At 22.0% G+C, this 18,480-nt stretch overlaps 1 protein-coding gene across 1 annotated transcript in view; it reads left to right on the top strand.

The window, feature by feature from the left end:
- Positions 1-18,480, top strand: part of LOC145835645 (outer dense fiber protein 2-like) — a 133,976-nt gene that overhangs the window by 49,612 nt on the left and 65,884 nt on the right. The window contains exon 19 of the mRNA XM_082943324.1: positions 68-184. Coding sequence (XP_082799450.1) covers positions 68-184 — 117 coding nt within the window. The remainder of the gene's footprint in view (positions 1-67; positions 185-18,480) is intronic.

The raw sequence follows: 18,480 nt of genomic DNA on the forward strand, positions 1-18,480 counted from the left end.
TTACAACTTCATTTGTAGCAACTTTGAAATATTACATAAAAATCCCCTAACACAAAACTGTTTTCAGGCGGTTCGGAAATGGCAGATGCGGTTTGATGACGTCAGGGAACAATTGGACCAATCGGAGAAAAGCATTACGTCAATGAGAAGTTACGTGGATTTTCTAAAAAGCAGTTACAATCAAGTTTTTACAAAATAATAAATGTGACTCCACTAAGACTCGAACCCGTGACCTATCGATCTATAATTCCTATAAGTTAATAACTTTAACAAGTCAAAAAATCTTAATATTTGATGAAAGATTTAAGTTAAACAACTTTTTAAAGCTTTTTTTTTTGGTGAAATAACTCTTATATTTTAAATATTTATTTTTACAAGTATAAGTTAAAAAGGATTTTTTTTTAATTGCTTGCTTCAAGTAAATATTACAAGTTAAGTCTCGGTTTTTAATTATATAAAATAAACTTTTATTTGAACTTTACGGTTTTTTTAGCTGAAAATAACACAAAACTAAATGAAAAAGTAATTAACTCTGTATTTTATAAAGATAATTATAATTTTATAACGTTTTATTAAAGATAAGAATCTATCTTGTATACATACAAAATATCATGAAAATTAATTCACCAAATTTAAATCAATTATTTTACTAGTACTTTATCTTTAAAATAATTTGATCAATTTCTTATTGTTTTGTGCCTTTAACCTAACACTTTTTTGTTAAGCTGCTTAGAAATTCTGCTTGAAAAATTTTAACACAGTGACTTTTATAATATAGACCAAAACACTTTTATTTTTATTTATTTTTGACTTTCTATTCCGTCCAGGTTTCTACCAAACTGTGCTTTTTATAATTTATTTAATTCTTTTTTGCTAATAAATTATTACAAAAGTATTTGAGTTAAATTTTAAAAGTTTTCAAAATAGTTCTAGGTGTATAAAATTTTTAAGATAATTTTTTGATATCAATTGTAGCACAATTATTCATATTAACTAAAAATGATTGCTCAACTTATTGTAAAGTAAAGAGCTTATTTAAATAATAACAAACGTTCAAGTAAACTTTATTATTTATTACCCGGTTTTATTGGGAAATAATGTGAATTTCTGAAGTGTAATAAAACAGTAAATTGCACTAAGCTATTTTTGTAATAAAATTTTTAAAATTATGCCTGAAAATTTAAACAAAATTATGATTAGGCATATTCAAAAGTTTTAAGTTTATAATGTATTAATTATTTGTATAATGTATAGATAGTTAAACGTTTATTAATTCATAAATAAAGTAAACTAATGCCAAAATACAATTTAAAGTTGTTTAAAAAAGTTACTTAAGTTAAATATCAACAAAACTGTAAAATAAATGAAACTTTTGTAACAAATTGTATGTGTTAAATTATTAAAAAATAATTGTTAAAGTTCGTCATAGTTTTTGATAAAATATGCTACTTTTAAATCGTTTAGTGACGTAACGTAATATATCTTCAAAATACTTTTTTTTTCATGTAAATACTGAGTTGACTATTGATTTTAGAAAATCTGCACATTAAAAGCACTAATTACATTTGTATTATTTTATTGTATTTTTAGCTTTTTTATATCTTTATAATACAATGCCTTTTTAAATGATACTTTATTTAAATAGCTTTAAAGTTAATTAATTGAGTAATTAAGTGATAAAGAGTTTAATAATCTATTAATTGTTAGTAGGAAATAGCAGTAGAATAATGCATTAACATAATTGAAGATTTAAAAATAGCCTTTTTTTCTGAAAGTAGATAATTTAAGTTAAAATTTCAATTTTTTTAATAAGGTAATACTTTATTTTAGACCTTATGTTATTAATAATTTATTCATAGCTTTTAATATCATTCTTCATTGTAATATTTTATTTGAAATGCAATTTTTTTTTTGATGTATTCCAATGAAAAACTTCGTTAGAACATATTAACAACCGCTTACAAGCTAGTTATCTTATTATTTTAGTTTTAATTTTAAGTTGATAATACTGCCCGAAAAATTTTATACTAGTACGATTAAAACTTTAAAAAACTTTTTTGAATTATTTTCAGTTAACATAGAAAAAGTTAGTTTTATTTAAAATATTCATGTTTAATGTCAATTTACGTTCTTATTAAAAACACTTTCATATACACTTAGTAAATTTAAATAATCTTTTTTTATGTTTAGAGTCTTTTCATTAAGTAATATATATTTAATTGATATTTTCTAGTTTTGAAATAATCAACGAGTAATGAGCTTATAAAATAACTGTGCTCTATATTTATTTATGTTTATACTTTCAGTATTGTATTAAATTAGAATCAAAATTGTTTTTTTTTTCATTATTTCGACTGAACAATAAGTATCGTGTACATATTCGAAAACTTTAGATTTGTTTAAACTTTGAACACTATTTGTTGAAGTTCTTAAAACTGTAAAAATAATTAAGTTTAATTCAAGACCAATGTACTAATTTTATATCAACACACAATAGCAGATTATAGTTCCAGGGGGTTGCCAAAAAGCCTGGAAAACGTAGAACTTGAAAAGTTTGAATAAAAAATCTGGAGTTTTGATCAAAATTTACTAAAAAAATCTGAAAAATCCTGGAGTCCTAAACAGCTTTTACTAGTTAATTAGTAAAATTTTGGTTTCATACAAAAAATTAATCGTATAGATAAAGTTTTTAGTCATCATCAATTTTTTTTTATCAATTAACACATTTCATGTAGCTTTACAGTATTTTTATAATGTTATTAAACTAACAATTACAGTTTTAAACCTTAAACTTATCTTTAAACTAAAAATATACTTAAATCCTGTAGTTTTAAAATCTTAACATATTTTCAAAAAACCTAAATAAACTTCTCAAAAACCTGTGACAACCTTGATATAAAATAGCAGCTTATAGCTTTATTTATTTTAAAATAAATTAGAGCTGTTCATAAAAATAATTATTTAACTACCAATTTCAAAAATTAAACAAATTATTTTAAAACAAAAAATTGAAATTTTTTCTTCATTTAAGACTTCTATTTTAAGACTTTTAAAATCACAAAAAATTATGAGGTATTTCAAACACTTTTCAAATCTAAATTAATCTTTTCTTCTATAGCCTTACCATTTTAAATAATTTATAATCATTTAATATGTTATATTTTTTAATTATAACAATCATACATATAATTACTGTCTTAAATAAGCTCATACATATATAAACTGTCTTAAACTTTAGGTATACATATTTATAATATGTAAGAAAAGCTTGCTGTAATTTTGAAAAATATTGAATTATTCAACGACGCAATATAAAAAAAGTCAGAAGTACTGACTTTATTATCGTATATATAATTGGTTAATTCTGAAGATGTATTGGTGCAGGGTGATTCAAATATTTATAATCACTTGTAAAAGTGATAAAGTAATATGATAATCGACGACTCGGGAACAATTGTATATGTTATTGATAATACTTCAACTTAAGCATTTAAGCAAATGTAAATAAACCTTATTTCTGAGAGTAAACAAGAATAACGACAAATATTTATAGAATATTTTTTATTATTAAATAATACTGTGTTTAATCGATAAAATATAAGTTGAATCGATTAATAGTCAACCTTTTGTTCTATTATTAATAGTATAGACTTTAAATTATTTGAACTGATTATTTTATTAAAATTTTTCAATAAAGTCTACACAAAAACGTCTATAAGAATGAATATAATAACAACAACTCCTAAAGTATAAAGTTAAATCTTTACAAAAACTTCATTAAAATGTTTTCCTTTAACACAGAATAACGTAGTTAAACTTGAACGTTTAGTTATTTTAAAATTTATCTTTAGTTAAATGTTCTTTTACTTTTCACTTTAAAACACTTTCACATACACTTAGCACATTTTTATATTCTTTGAATTGTGTTTATAATTTTTCATTCTATAATGTATGTTTAATTGATGTTTGTGTAGTTTTTAAAAAGTCCACAAAGAATGAGCTTTTAAGGTAACTATTTAATTTAAGTTTATATATGCTCATAGTTTAATCTGTATTAACAGGGTGCCAAAAAACCTGGAGTCCTTAAAAACCTGGAATTTGACAATTTAGGACAAAAAACTCAGGAAAAACCTGAAGTTTGAGAAATTTGAAAAAAATCCTGGATTTTTTAACATAAATAACTAAAAAGACTGAAAAAAATTTGCCATAAGTGTTTGGTGACCGTGTATCAAACTATTGTTTTAAAATTGTGTGGGTACATTTTTTCAACTAAACAATAAGTACTGTAGTACATTTTTATAGTATGTAATTATAAAATTTGAAACTTATAAAAGTTTTGTGCACCGATTCCCAAAGTTTTCAAAACTTTAATAAAGTTTTAACCAAGGCCATGATACTTATTTTTTAACAATATAAACTAGCAGCTTAATGTTCTCTTAGTTTGAAATAAATTAGAGCTGTGACAATAAAACCAGTTATTTTTGTAACCAACTAAAAATGTTCTACAGGTTTAAGTCTATTATTTTAACATTACAAATTTGAAAGTTTTTCTAAATTTTGAAGCCTTTTCTCTGAGACTTTTGAAATTCATTAAAAAAATTGATAAGGTATTTTTATCATATTTAAATTAAGTTTAAGCTTATTTAAAGTTGTTTTTCTTTACCATTTTTAATAACTTATAATCATTTAATATGTTCGATATTTTTTTATTGAAATGACTCTACACAGAGTTAATAGTTTTTATTACTAACTATTCTAAACTGTAATTTAATTTGTATAAAAAATGTAAGAAAATTTCGTCATAACTTTTGAAAAGTTTAATTTAAACGCATGTAAGTATTTTAGTGACGTAAAATAACAAAACTCAGAAATACTTAAATTTTTTTCGTATCTATATAATTATCGGTTTCATAAAAATTTTCAGATGACAATGGGGGCTAATTATTTGTAATCACTTGTAAAAGTGATAAAAACATATTAATTTAAAAGAGCTACAACTAAGGAACAATTACATATCAAATTAATACCAAGATTATAAAAGTATAAGATATTGATAAATATGATGTTAAGTATTTATAACATATTTCGTTTCACCTGGAAAATATAAGTTAAAATCATAATAAATATCGTTTTCTTTATATACTTTTTATCAAAAATATTATTTTTAAGATGTTTAAAATGATATCTTAATTGATATTTTCAACAAAGATACAAATAAAAACGTCCGTAAGTGTAAAACAAAAATAACTTGTTAAGTACTTTTTTTATAAAATACGTGTTTTTTAAATTGGAAATTTCTTTAGTACTAGTAAGATTAAAACCTTAGATTTTTTGAATTTTTTTCGATTAAAAAATTGTGAAAAGTTATTAGTTATAATAAGTTTATTTCTTTCAAAACTCTTGGTCGTTTTAATTTGAATGCGTTTAAAATTGTTTATTGACGTAACATCATTAATCTTCTAAATACTAATTTCTTTTTCATATAAATTTTAAGCTCAATCTTTGTTTCACCTCAAATACAATTTGTAATCACTAATAAAAGTTATTAATTACTAGCGACCAAAGTATTTTATTGTAATTTACCCAATCATAAATAAAATTAATAAGAACACCATATCACTGTAAACAAAAATGTTTAGTGTAAACACACAACCAGTCTTTAGCGCATTTCAATTTTGAGAAAAACTTTTAAAAGATAAAAAATGGTATAATAAACATTTATAATTTGTCAAGATTCTTTGAATATCAGTATTTTCTTTTAGTTATATTATACTAAATGTTATGATTTTATTATATTTTAAGTGGTAATTTGTATTGATGCTTCTAAAGGAAGATCTAAACGAACTAAGTTCGTTGAAATTTGAAAACAACAACTTCCTAAGCTCCTACTTTAATAAAATTTTTCATATTTTCTATGTTAAATTAATTATAAAGTTCGATAGAAATTTCAAGTACTCGTACGACTAAAACCTTGCCAAAACTTCATTGAATTGTAGCTAACTTAAAATAAGAAAACGTAGTTAACTTCTATAAAATAAGTTCTTTTTCAATTGCTGTTAAGATTAGATTGCAAATAATTTTATTTTATAAACATTACCCATACACTATGTCTACTTGTTTTTTTTGTGTTATGTTTAACACTTCTCTTGTAAGTAATCTTTTTTTAATTCACAATTTTGTAGTTTCAAAGCAATTTTTGAATAATGAGCTTTCAAAATAACTAATTATTCTATATTTATATACGCTATTAATTTTAATATTGTATTAAACTCTTGTGTCAAAGTTGTGTTGGTACATACTTTTGACTGAACAATAAATACTGTAGTAAATATTCAAAGAATTCAAATCGAAAATTTTAAATTCTTTAAACTTTGTGCACTATTTGTTGAAGATCTTAAAACTGTAAAAATAATTAAGTTTAATTCAAGATCAATGTACACTAGCAGGTTATAGTTCTCCTAGTTTGAAATAAAAAAAAGCTGTTAATAAAAGTAATTACTTTTTTTACCTTTATAAAAAGTTCCACAGGTTTAAACAAATTATTTAATTATAAGAGTTTTGAAAGTTTTTGTTAACTTTAAGGCTTCTATTTTCAGACTTTTTAAATTCACGGATAACATTTTTAGACAGTTTTAAATTTTTTTAAACGAAATTAAACTTAGTTAAAATTGTTTATTATTTCAATTATGATAAACCTATATTTATTTTACACGTAGGGTATTTTTTTCTTAAAACACCTATACTTAGAGTTAATCATGTTTATTATTAACTATCCTGAACTTAAGTTAATTTTGAAATGTAAAAAAAACTTTTCAGTAGTTTTGGAAAAAATCTATTTTAATTATTTAATGACGTAGTATAATAAAACTCATAAACACTGACTTTTTTAGTCTAAATGCCAGTTTCTGAAAATTTTTATTTAAACAATCTTATTCAATTATTTGTAATCACTTATTAAAGTGATTAGAAAATTTCGTGAAACGACTATGGAACAATTACATATCAAATTGATAGCTAAACTGGACTGAAAGTGCAAATGTAATTAAAAATTAATTGAGAGTAAATAAGTATTTTGTAAATAACTTATAACATGTTTAATTTGTTATTAAGTTATACTTTGTTTGTCTGGAAATTTAAGTTGAAATCAAGTCAAGCCTTAATAATCAACATATTCTTTTAAACACTTTTTATAAAAAGTATAGATTTTAAGTTGTTTGAAATGATATTCTTTCATATATTCTAATGATAAACAAAATAAAAATGTCCGTATGAACAAAATAAAAACAACTTGTTAAGTACTTAAGTTAAAAATAAGTATTAAAAAAAATACTACTAGTATTATTAAAAACAGTATATTTTTTTTAATTATTTTAATTATAAAAAAAGTTCTTTTTTATAATAAGTTAGTTTCTTTCAAAATTCTTGATAAGTTTAATTTGCAAATGTACTTTATAATAAAACACTTTCCCGTACATAATTTAGCAAGTAATACATTTGTATTGTTGTATTGTATTTTTAGGTTTTTTATATCTTTATTATACAATACCTGTTTAACTTATTACTTATTTAGATAGTTTTAGAATAATCAACGAATGAGCTTTAAAATTGATTATTTATTTAGTGACGTAGTATGGAAAACTTCCAAAAAACTTAATCTATTTTCATATATAAATTATTTGTTTATGGTCATTATAATTTTACCTACTGTAGTATCAATTTCTAATCACTTATTATAGTGATAAAAGTTTAAGTATCTATCAATTTTTAGTAGGAAATAGCAACTTAGTAACGCATTATTAAGATAATATTTTTAAAGAAGCCTTATTTCGAAAGTAATTATTTTAAGTAAAAATTTCAATTTTTTTTTTCAAGAAATACTTTAAGAACAAAGTTAATTAGTAGTTCTATTACTGCTTAAAAATTTTTTTTTGTTATATTTTGTACGAAGTACAATTTTTTATTGATGTTTTCGAATGAAAAAGTTCGTTAGAACATTTTAACAATCGCTTACAAGCTAGTTAACTTATTATGAATTTTTATTATTTATTATTAATATCACAGCTCGACAAACTTAATACTAGTATTAAAACTTTAGAAAAACATTGTTAAATTATTTTCAGTTAACATAAAAAAACGCAGTTTTATTTAAAACGTTATGCTATTTCAAAATTTGCATTAAGTTTAATGTTAATTTACATTCTTCTTAGAAACACTTTCATACATAATTTAAAAATTAAAAAAAAATATTTCTTTTATGTTTTCAATATATTAAGTTTCAATTATAACCAATGTACTAACTATAAATCAATATACACTAGCAGATTATAGTTCTCGGGTTGCCAAAATGCCTGGAAAACCTAGAACTTAGAAAATTAAAAAAAAAACCTTGAGTTTTGATCAATGATTACTGAAAACTTCAGTTAAAACCTGGAATTTTAAACAGCTTTTACTTGTGAAGTAATTAATTTTCAGTTTAAAACAAAGAATCGATCGTATAGATAAAGTTTTTTTTTGTCATCATCAAACATTTTTTTTATTGATACAAATATTTGGTGTATCTTAACAGTATCTTTTCAATGTTGTTTTACTAACTTTCACGGTTTTAAACCTTAAACTTATCTTCAAACTAAAAATATAACTAGAAATATACTTATAAACTTGTATTTTCAAAAACATGGAATATTCTCAGAAAATTTAAAAAACAAATTCTCAAAAACCACCGGCAGCTCTAATGTAAATTAGCAGCTTATAGTTCTCTTAGTTGGAAATAAATTAGAGCTGTCAATAAAAATAACTATTTTGTTACCAATTTAAAACGTTTCACAGCTTCGAACATATTGTTTTAAAACATCCAATTGAAACTTTATCTTAACTTTGGGACTTCTAATTTGGGACTTTATAAATTCACAAACAAAGTTTGTTAAAAAAAACTTTAAAACTATTTAAATCTAAATTAAATTTTTTTTTAAGTAGCTTTACTATTTTGAATAACTTATAATCATTTATTTGTTCGATTTTTTCTTATAATAACTATACACAGAACTACTTTTTTTTTATTATAAACTGTGTTGAACTCTAAGTATACACATTTAAAATATGTAAAAAAAGCTTGCTGTAATTTTTGATAAAAAGTTGAATTATTTAATGACGTAATATAAAAAAAACTCAGAAACACTGACTTTATTTTCGTGTATATATAATCGGCGGTCTCTGAGGCAATAGCAGGTAAATGAGGCCCGTAATTTATAATCACATGTAAAAGTGATAAAACACTATGATAATCGACGATTCAGGAACAATTGTTTATGTTATTGATAATACTTCAACTTAAGCATTAGCAAACTTAAGAATCATATGCAAATGTAAACTTTTGATAAACTAAATGATAATAAGTAAACCTCATATCTGAGAGTAAACAAGAATAGTGTGAAATACTTCTAAGATATTTTTTTTTTTATTAAATGTTACTTTGTTTAATCTGGGAAATAAAGTTAGACCAAGTAGGTCTTAATAGTCAAGATGATTTGTACTTATTAGTAGTATAGAATTGAAGTTGTTTGAACTAATAATTTTATTGATGTTTTCAAATCAAAGTCTCCACAAAAACGCCCGTAAGAATATAATAACAAGAATTTGTTAAGTTATACGGTTACAACTTTTGAAAAACATTATATTCTAGAAATACTGACTTTATTTTCATATATATTAAAAAGTTTTATAAAGTATTAATAACGAACTTTTGAAAATGGTTTTTAATATATATGAAAATAAAGTGAGTATTTCTAAATTTTATTATATTACTACACTAAAAAACTCACATGCAATTAAATAAAACTTTTTCTTAAGTTATGACGAGCTTTTTTTTTTGCATTTTTGAAGCAGATTATATTACAGCTTAAAATAGTTAAGAATGAAAATGAATAAATCTGTGTAAAGTAGTTTTAATAAAACAATATCAAACATATTGAATGATTACAAGTTATTCAAAATGGTAAGGCTAAAAAACTTTAAATAAGTTTAATATTGAACTAAAAGTGATAAAAATATCTTATAATTTTTTTTTGGTGAATTTGAAAAGTCTCAAAGTAGAAGCCTGAAAATTAAAAAAAAACTTCGAAGATTATCATGTTAAAATTACTTGCTTAATTCTGTAGAACTTTTAATTTTGAACTAAAAATGATAAAAACACCTTGGAAATTTTTTTCGTCAATTTAAAAAGTCTCAATATTTGAAAAGTCTTAAAATTGAAGCCTGAAAATTAAAAAAAAACTTCGAAGATTATCATTTAAAAATATTTTAGTTAACCCTGTAGAACTTTTTTAATTGGTAACAATAATAATTGACGAGCATAAAGTTAATATTATAGGCAAATTTATAAATTTTTCAAAAAAACATAAAACTTTAATGTCAATTATTTTCCTTATCTTAAAAGCTATCTAAAAGTTTTTTTTTCTTATTTTAGAGAACGCACCTTTTTCTTTGATTTAAAAAAAAAATTGATTTGGGGTTTGAATTATTTCATGGGGCTCCTCCAAAAATAAAGGTTTTTTTTTTCATTATTATTGTATTAAAACCAAAAATAATTTTTTTTATATATATTTTTTTCCCATAATTTGCATGTTATTTAAACTGTTAGATGTTTATTTTATAAATAATGTTAATATTTTTTACGATTTGGCCCCAAAGCAAAATGATGTATTTTACACTATCATTTGCCTTGGCCATTTCCTAGATAAAAATTGATAAAAAGAAAAAAAAACAATTAATAAGAATGTGATTTACGACAAATTTAAATAAGCTAAAATAATTTAATTAAGTTTGTTGTAATTCGCATTCTTATTAATTGTTTTTTTTTCTTTTTATCAATTTTTTATATAGGAAATTGCCAAGGCAAATGATAGTGTAATATACATCATTTTATTTTGGGGGCAAATCGTAAAAGATATTAACTTTATTTATAAAATAAACATCTAACAGTTTATATAACATGCAAACTAAGGGAAAAAATATTAAAAAAATATTTAAACTTGGTTTTAATACCATAATAAAAAAAAACCTTTATTTTTGGAGGGACCTCATGAAACAATTCAAACCCCAAACCAATTTTTTTTTTAATTAAAGACAAAGGTGCGTTGTCTAAAATAATAATAAAAAAATATATAGCTTTTAAAGTAAGGAAATTAATTGACATTAAAGTTTTAAGTTTTTTGAAAAAATTATAATTTTGCCTATAAAATTAATTTTATGCTCGTTAATAATTGTTTATTTTGACAGCTCTAAATTATTTTAAACTAAGAGAAAATTAAGCTGCTAGTTTATACTGCTAAAATACAAGTATTATGGCCTTGATTAAAACTTCATTAAAGTTTTAAAAACTTTAACAGGTTGTGCACAAAATTTCAATAACTTTGAAATAAATAACTTGGTTATGTACTACACTACCTATTGTTCAGTCAAAAAGTGTACCAACACAACTTTAAAACAATAGTTTGATACAACTTTACCAAATACTTTTGGAAATTTTCTTACCATCTTTTTAGTGATTTTTGTTCAAAATTACAGGTGTGTTTTTCAAACTTTATCAAATTTCAGGTTTTTCCTGAGTTTTTTAGTTAAAACTATCAAGTTAAAATTTTGTGCACCTTTTAAGAAGTTTCAGTCAAGGTCATTGTACTTTTTTTTTCAATGTAAACTAGCGGATTGATGTTTTCTTAGTTAGAAATAATTTAGAGCTGTAAATAAAAATAATTTTTGTTGTTAAGAATTTTAAAATTTATACACGTTTAAACAAATTGTTTTAATTTTTTTTAAAATTTTAGTTTTCTATTGAGAATTTCTAAATTCACGAAAAAACTTCATAGAAAATTTTAATACTTTTAAATCAAAATTAAGCTTGATTTAAGTTGTTTATATTTTCTAATTTTATTAACTATTAATCATTTAATATGTTTTGTTTTCTTAAAATAACTAGACACAGAGTTATTCATTTTAGTTATAACTTATCCAAAACTGTAAATTAAATTATAAAAAAAAATGTAAAAAATAGCTCGCGGTAATTTTTGAAATTAAAGTGTTCAAACCATTTAGCGACGTAGTCTAATAAAACAAAGAAATAATGACTTTATTTTCGTATATATAATTGGCGGTTTCTTAAGATTTACTTGGGAAGGAAGGCTTAATTATTTATAATCACTTGTAAAGGTGATAAAACATTATGATAATCAACGACTCGGTAACAGTTGTATATGTTATTGATAATACTTAACATTAGTCCAAATTTAAGTAAACCTCATTTCTGAGAGTAAACAAGAATAATGTTAAATACTTCTAAAGTATTTCTTTTTTTTATAAAATATTACTTTGTTTAATCTGGAAAATATATGTTTAATCAACTAAGTCTTAATAGTCAAAATTTTTTGTAGTTAATAATAGTATAGAATTTAAATTGTTTGAACTGATAATTTTATTAATGTTTTCCAATCAAAATCTCCATAAAAACGTCCGTAAGAATATAATAACAAGAATTTGTTAAAATTCTGATTTTGTTTTTCGATTAACATAAACAAACGTAGTTAAATTTAAAACATCTAAATGTATTAAAATTTGTCTGAAGTTAAATGTGTGTTTACTTTTTTAGAAACACTTTTATATATACTTAGCACATTTTTATATTTGTGAATTGTGTTCAATTTCGTTTTTATTAAGTAATGCATGTTAAATTGATATTTTCCAAGATTTGAAATAGTCAACAAAGAATGAGATTTTAAGATAACTATTTATTCTATACTTATATATGGTAATTTAAGTAGTGTATTAACAGAGTTGCCAAAAAAACTGAAATCCTTAAAAACCTAAAACTTGACAGTTTTGGCTGAAAGACTCGGGAATAACATAGAATTTTAGAAATTTAAAAAAAAAACAGGAGTTTTTAATAAAAATCACTAATGAGAAATACTGCTAAAAGTATTTGGCAACCTTGTATCAAACTATTTTTTCGAAATTGTGTTAATATATACTTTTGACTGAACAATAAGTACTTTAGTACAGTAACAAAGTCTGTAACTCAAAAAACTTTTAATTTAAATTTTGAGCACAATCTGTTCAACTTTTTAAATGTTTAATTAAGTTTTAAACCAAAACTTAAAGTTTTCTAAATAATTTAAATCTAAAAATATATGCTTCAATCATAGTCAATGTAATGATATTTATAAATATAAACTAGAAGCTTATAGTTTTCTTAGTTTAAAATAAGTTAGAGCTGTAAATAAAAATAATTGTTTATGTTACTAATTAAAAAATTTCTGCTCGTTTAACAAAAATTACTTTAACATAATAATTTCAAAAGTTTTTTATAACTTTTCTGCTTCTATTTTGAGACTTTTTTTATTTACGAAAATTATTTATAAAAAATTTTAAAACTCTTCAATTAAAAAAAAACCTTATTTAAAGTTTTTTATCTTTTCTATTTTGATTGACTTATAATCATTTAATATATTCTTTTTTTCTTAAGACAACTACACACAGAATTAGTGATTTTTCTAATAAAATATTTTAAACTGTAAGTAAATATATATAAATTATGTAAGAAAAGCTCGCTGTAATGAAAAAGAATTAAACTATTTAGTGACGTAGTATAATAAAACTGCGAAACACTGATTTTAATATCGTATATATATGATTGGTGGTTTCTGTAAATATTGTTTAAAATAGCGTACATGTACATTAATTATAATCATTTGTATAAGTGATAAAACACTATGATAGGAACAATTGTTTATGTTATTGATATTATTTCAACTTAACCATTAGTGCAAATGTAAGTAAACCTCATTTCTGAGAGTAAACAAGAATAATGTAAAATGCTTCTAACATATTTTTTTTATTAAATGTTACTTTGTTTAATCTGTAAAATATAAGTTATAATACATCAAGTCTTCATAGTGAACTTTTTTTATTGTTATTAACAGTATAGATTTCGAATTGTTTGAATTGGTATTTTTTTTGATTTTTTCAAATAAAAATCTCAACAAAAACATCCGTAAGAATATTAGAACAAGAATTTGTTATAAAATATGATTAAAACATTAATGAACATTGTTTAATTGTTTTCGTTTAACATATAAAAATTAGTCAAATTTAAAACATCAAGTTGTTTTAATATTTGTGGTAAGTTATTGTTCGTTTATTTTCCTAGAAACACTTTCATATACGCTTAGTCATAATATATTTTTTAATTGAGTTTATGGTTTTTTTTCAAACAATGTATGTTTAAATGATATTTATTTAGTTTTGAAATAGCAAACAAAGAATGAGCTTTTAAGATAAATATTTTTTTTAATTTAAAAATGCTAATAAATTAAGTACTGTATTAACAGTGTTGCCAAAAAACCTGAACTTCTCTAAAACCTAGATTTTGACAGTTTAGGCCAAAAAACTCAGAAAAAACCTTAAATTTGATAAATTTTGAAAAAAAACCTAAAATTTTGAACAAAAATCACTAAAAAGCTTATAAGAAAATTGCTAAAAGTATTTGGTAACCTTGTATCAGGCTATTCTTTTAAAGTAGTGTTGGTACAGTTTTCGACTGAACAATAAGTAGTGTAGAGCATAGTCATTTTTATTCGAAAATTTGAAAGTTATTGAAATTTTGTGCACAATCTGTTAAAGTATTTAAAACTTTAATATAGTATCAATCAAGGCCATGATACTTGTATTTTAGCAATATAAACTAGCAGTTTAATGTTCTTTTAGTTTAAAATAAATTAGAGCTGTCAATATAAACAATTATTATTGTTACCAATTAAAAAAGTTCTACAGGGTTAATAAATTATTTTAACATAATAATCTTCGATTTTTTTTTTAATTTTGAGGCTTCTACTTTGAGTCTTTTTTAATTTACGAAAAAAAGTTAAAAAGTATTTAAAACATTTTCAATTCAATACTAAACTTATTTAATGTTGTTTAGCTTTATCATTTTGAATAACTTATAATCATTTTATATGTTGGATATTGTTTTATTAATCTTACTATACACAGAATTATTTATTTTTATTATTAACTATTCTATGTTATAAAACAATCTGTTTAATTTTTTTTTTAATTCGTCATAACTTCTGAAAACGTTTTATTTAATTGGATATGAGTTTTTTAGTGACGTGTTGTAATAAAATTCAGAAATACTTTATTTTCTTTTATATTAAAATTCGGTTTTTATAATATTAATACTTTGATGATGGGAGTTAATTATTTGTAATCACTTGTAAAAGTGGTAAAACTTTTGCTGTATTACGACTAGAAAGCAATTATATATTAAATTGATACCAAAACTTGAACGCAAATACAAACTTAATTGAAGAAATAAAAATAAATTTAATTGAAACTTATTTGTGAGAATAAAAAAGTGTATTCTAAAATGCTTATAACCAATTTATTTTTTAAAATTATACTAAATTTAATCTTGAAAACATAAGTTGAAAACTTAATAATCAACATGTTAATTCAAATACCTTTTATCTAAAGTATTTATTATAAATTATCTGAAATTATGTTTTTATTGATTTTTTACAATAAAAACACAAACAAAAATTTCCGTAAGAATATAATAAAAACAAATTGTTAACTACTTAAAATAAAAATAGTTTTTTTTTTAAATTAACAAGATTATAGTACTTGTACGACTAAAAACTTATTTTTCTGAATTTAATAAACTGTAAAAATAGTTCGTAGTAATAATAACTTAATTTCATTCAAAATTCTTGATTAGTTTAATTCGCAATTGTGTTGTTTAAAGAAACACTTTTCCATTCCTAGTTTAGTACTTAGTAAATTTGTATTATTGTATTGTATTTTTAGTATATTATTTTTTTTATATCTTTATAATACATAACCTGTCGAATTGATACATTATTTAAATAGTTTTAAAGATATCGACGAGTGAGCTTTAAAATTAATTAATTGAGTAATTAAGTGATAAAAACTTTAATGGTCTTTCACTTGTTAGTAGGAAAAAGCAGTTTAATAATGCATTTACATAGTTGCTACTTTTAAAGAGCTTTTTTTCTCAAAGTTTATTGTTTAAATAAAACTTTCAATTTTTTTAATAAGTTAATACTTTAAATTAGAATATATGTTATTAATAATTCTATTACAGCTTTTAATATCAATTTTCATTGTAATATTTTATTTGAAATGTAATTTTTTATTCATGTTTTCCAATGAAAAATTTCGTTAAAACATAATAAAAACCGCTTACAAGCTAGTTAACTTAGCATTTTTATTTTAAGTTGGTACTACAGCTAGACAAACTTTATACAAGTATTGAAACTTTGCAAAAACTTTCTTAAATTATTTTCAGTTAACATAGAAAACGTAGTTTCATTTGAAACGTTATGCTATTTTAAAATTTGCATTAAGTTTAATATTAGTTTTCTTCTTTGAAACACTTTCATATACATTTAGCAAACTTTAATATTTTTTCTTTAATTTTTTTTTTAAGTAATGTATGTTTACTTGATATTTTTGTAATTTTGAAATAATCAATGAACAATGATCTTTCAAAATAACTTCTTATTCTATATTTATATATGCTAATAGTTTCAGTATTGTATTAAACTACTGTTTTAAAGTTTTGTTGGTACATACTTTTTACTGAACAATAAATACTGTTGTACATATTTAAAGTATGTATTACAAAAATTTAAAATTTTTTAAACTTTGTGCACTATTTGTTGAAGTTCTGAAAACTATAAAAATAATTAAGTTTAATTCAAGACTAATTTACTAATTTTATATCAATATACAGAAGCAGATTATAGTTTCAGGGTTGCCAAAAAGCCTGGAAAACGTAGAACTTGAAAAAGTTTAAATAAAAAACCTGGAGTTTTGATAAATAATTACGAAAAAGTTCTGAAAAAACCAGGAATCTTAAACAGCTTTTACTTGTTAAGAAGTTAAATTTTAGTTCAAAACAAAGAATAATTCGTATAGATAAAGGTGTTTTTTTATCATCAAAAAAAATTTTTTTATAAAGTACCTTTACAGTATCTTTTCAATCTTGTTATACTAACGTTCACAGTTTTTAACCTTAAACTTATCTGTAAACTAAAAATATAACTAAAAATATATCGAAAAACTTGTGTTTTTAAAAACCTGGAGCATTAGAAAATTTAGAAACAAAATTCTCAAAAGCCAGGGGCAACCTTAATGTAAACTAGCAGCTTATAGTTCTCTTAGTTTGAAATAAATTAGACCTGTCAATAAAATAATTATTTTGTTACCAATTTAAAACGTTTTACAGCTTCAAACAAACTATTTCAAAAAAAATCATTTTGAAACTTTATCTTAACTTTGAGACTTCTACTTTGGGACTTTATATTCAAAAATAAAAGTTGTTAAAAAATCTTTAACACTATTCAAATCTAAATTAATTTTTTTCAAAGTAGCTTTACTATTTTGAATGACTTATGATCATTTATGTGTTCAATTTTTTTTTAAATAACTATACACAGAACTACTTTTTTTTATTATAAACTGTGTTAAACTCTAAGTATACACATTTAAAAAATGTAAAAAAAGCTTGCTGTAATTTTTGATAAAAAGTTGAATTGTTTAATGACGTAATATAAAAACTCAGAAATACTGACTTTTTTTTTCGTGTATATATTTGGCGGTCTGTGAGGTAATTGTTGGAAATAAGTTACATTATTTATAATTACATGTATAAGTGATAAAATGTTATGATAATTGACGACTCAGGAGCAATCGTTTATGTTATTGATAGTACTTCAACGTAAGCATCAGTGCAATCATATTTTTGAGAGTAAACAAGAATAATGTAAAATAATTCTAAGATATTTCTTTTTTTGTTAAATGTTACTTTGTAAAATCTGGAAATTATAGGTTGAACCTAATAAGTCTTCATAGTGGACTTTTTATATTGTTATTAACAGTATAGATTTAAAATTGTTTGAATTGATAATATTTTTGATGATTTTCAATAAAAGTCTTCACAAAAACGTCCGTAAGAATATTTTAACAAGAATTTGTGATGTAATACGGTTAAAACTTTGGAAAAACATTGTTAAATTGTTTTAGATTAACATAAAAAAATAGTTAAATTTAAAACATCAAGTTGTTTTGAAGTTTGTGTTAAGTTATTGTTCGTTTACGTTCCTGGAAACACTTTCATATAAACTTAGTACATTTTATACTTTTTTAATTGTGTTTACTGTTTTTTAATAAATAATGTATGTTAAATTGATATTTGTGTAGTTTTAAAATAGCAAACGAAGAATGAGCTTTTAAGATAACTATTTTTTCTACATTTATAAATGCTGATAATTCAAGTACTGTTTTAACAAGGTTGCCAAAAAACCTGAACTTCTCAAAAACCTAGAATTTGAAAGTTTAGGCCTAAAAACTCAGGATAAACCTGAAATTTGATAAATTTTAAGAAAAAAAACCTGAAATTTTGAACAAAAA

Source organism: Thalia democratica, chromosome 5 (assembly GCF_965202585.1).
Source record: "Thalia democratica chromosome 5, ktThaDemo2.hap1.1, whole genome shotgun sequence".
NCBI classification, from domain to species: domain Eukaryota; kingdom Metazoa; phylum Chordata; class Thaliacea; order Salpida; family Salpidae; genus Thalia; species Thalia democratica.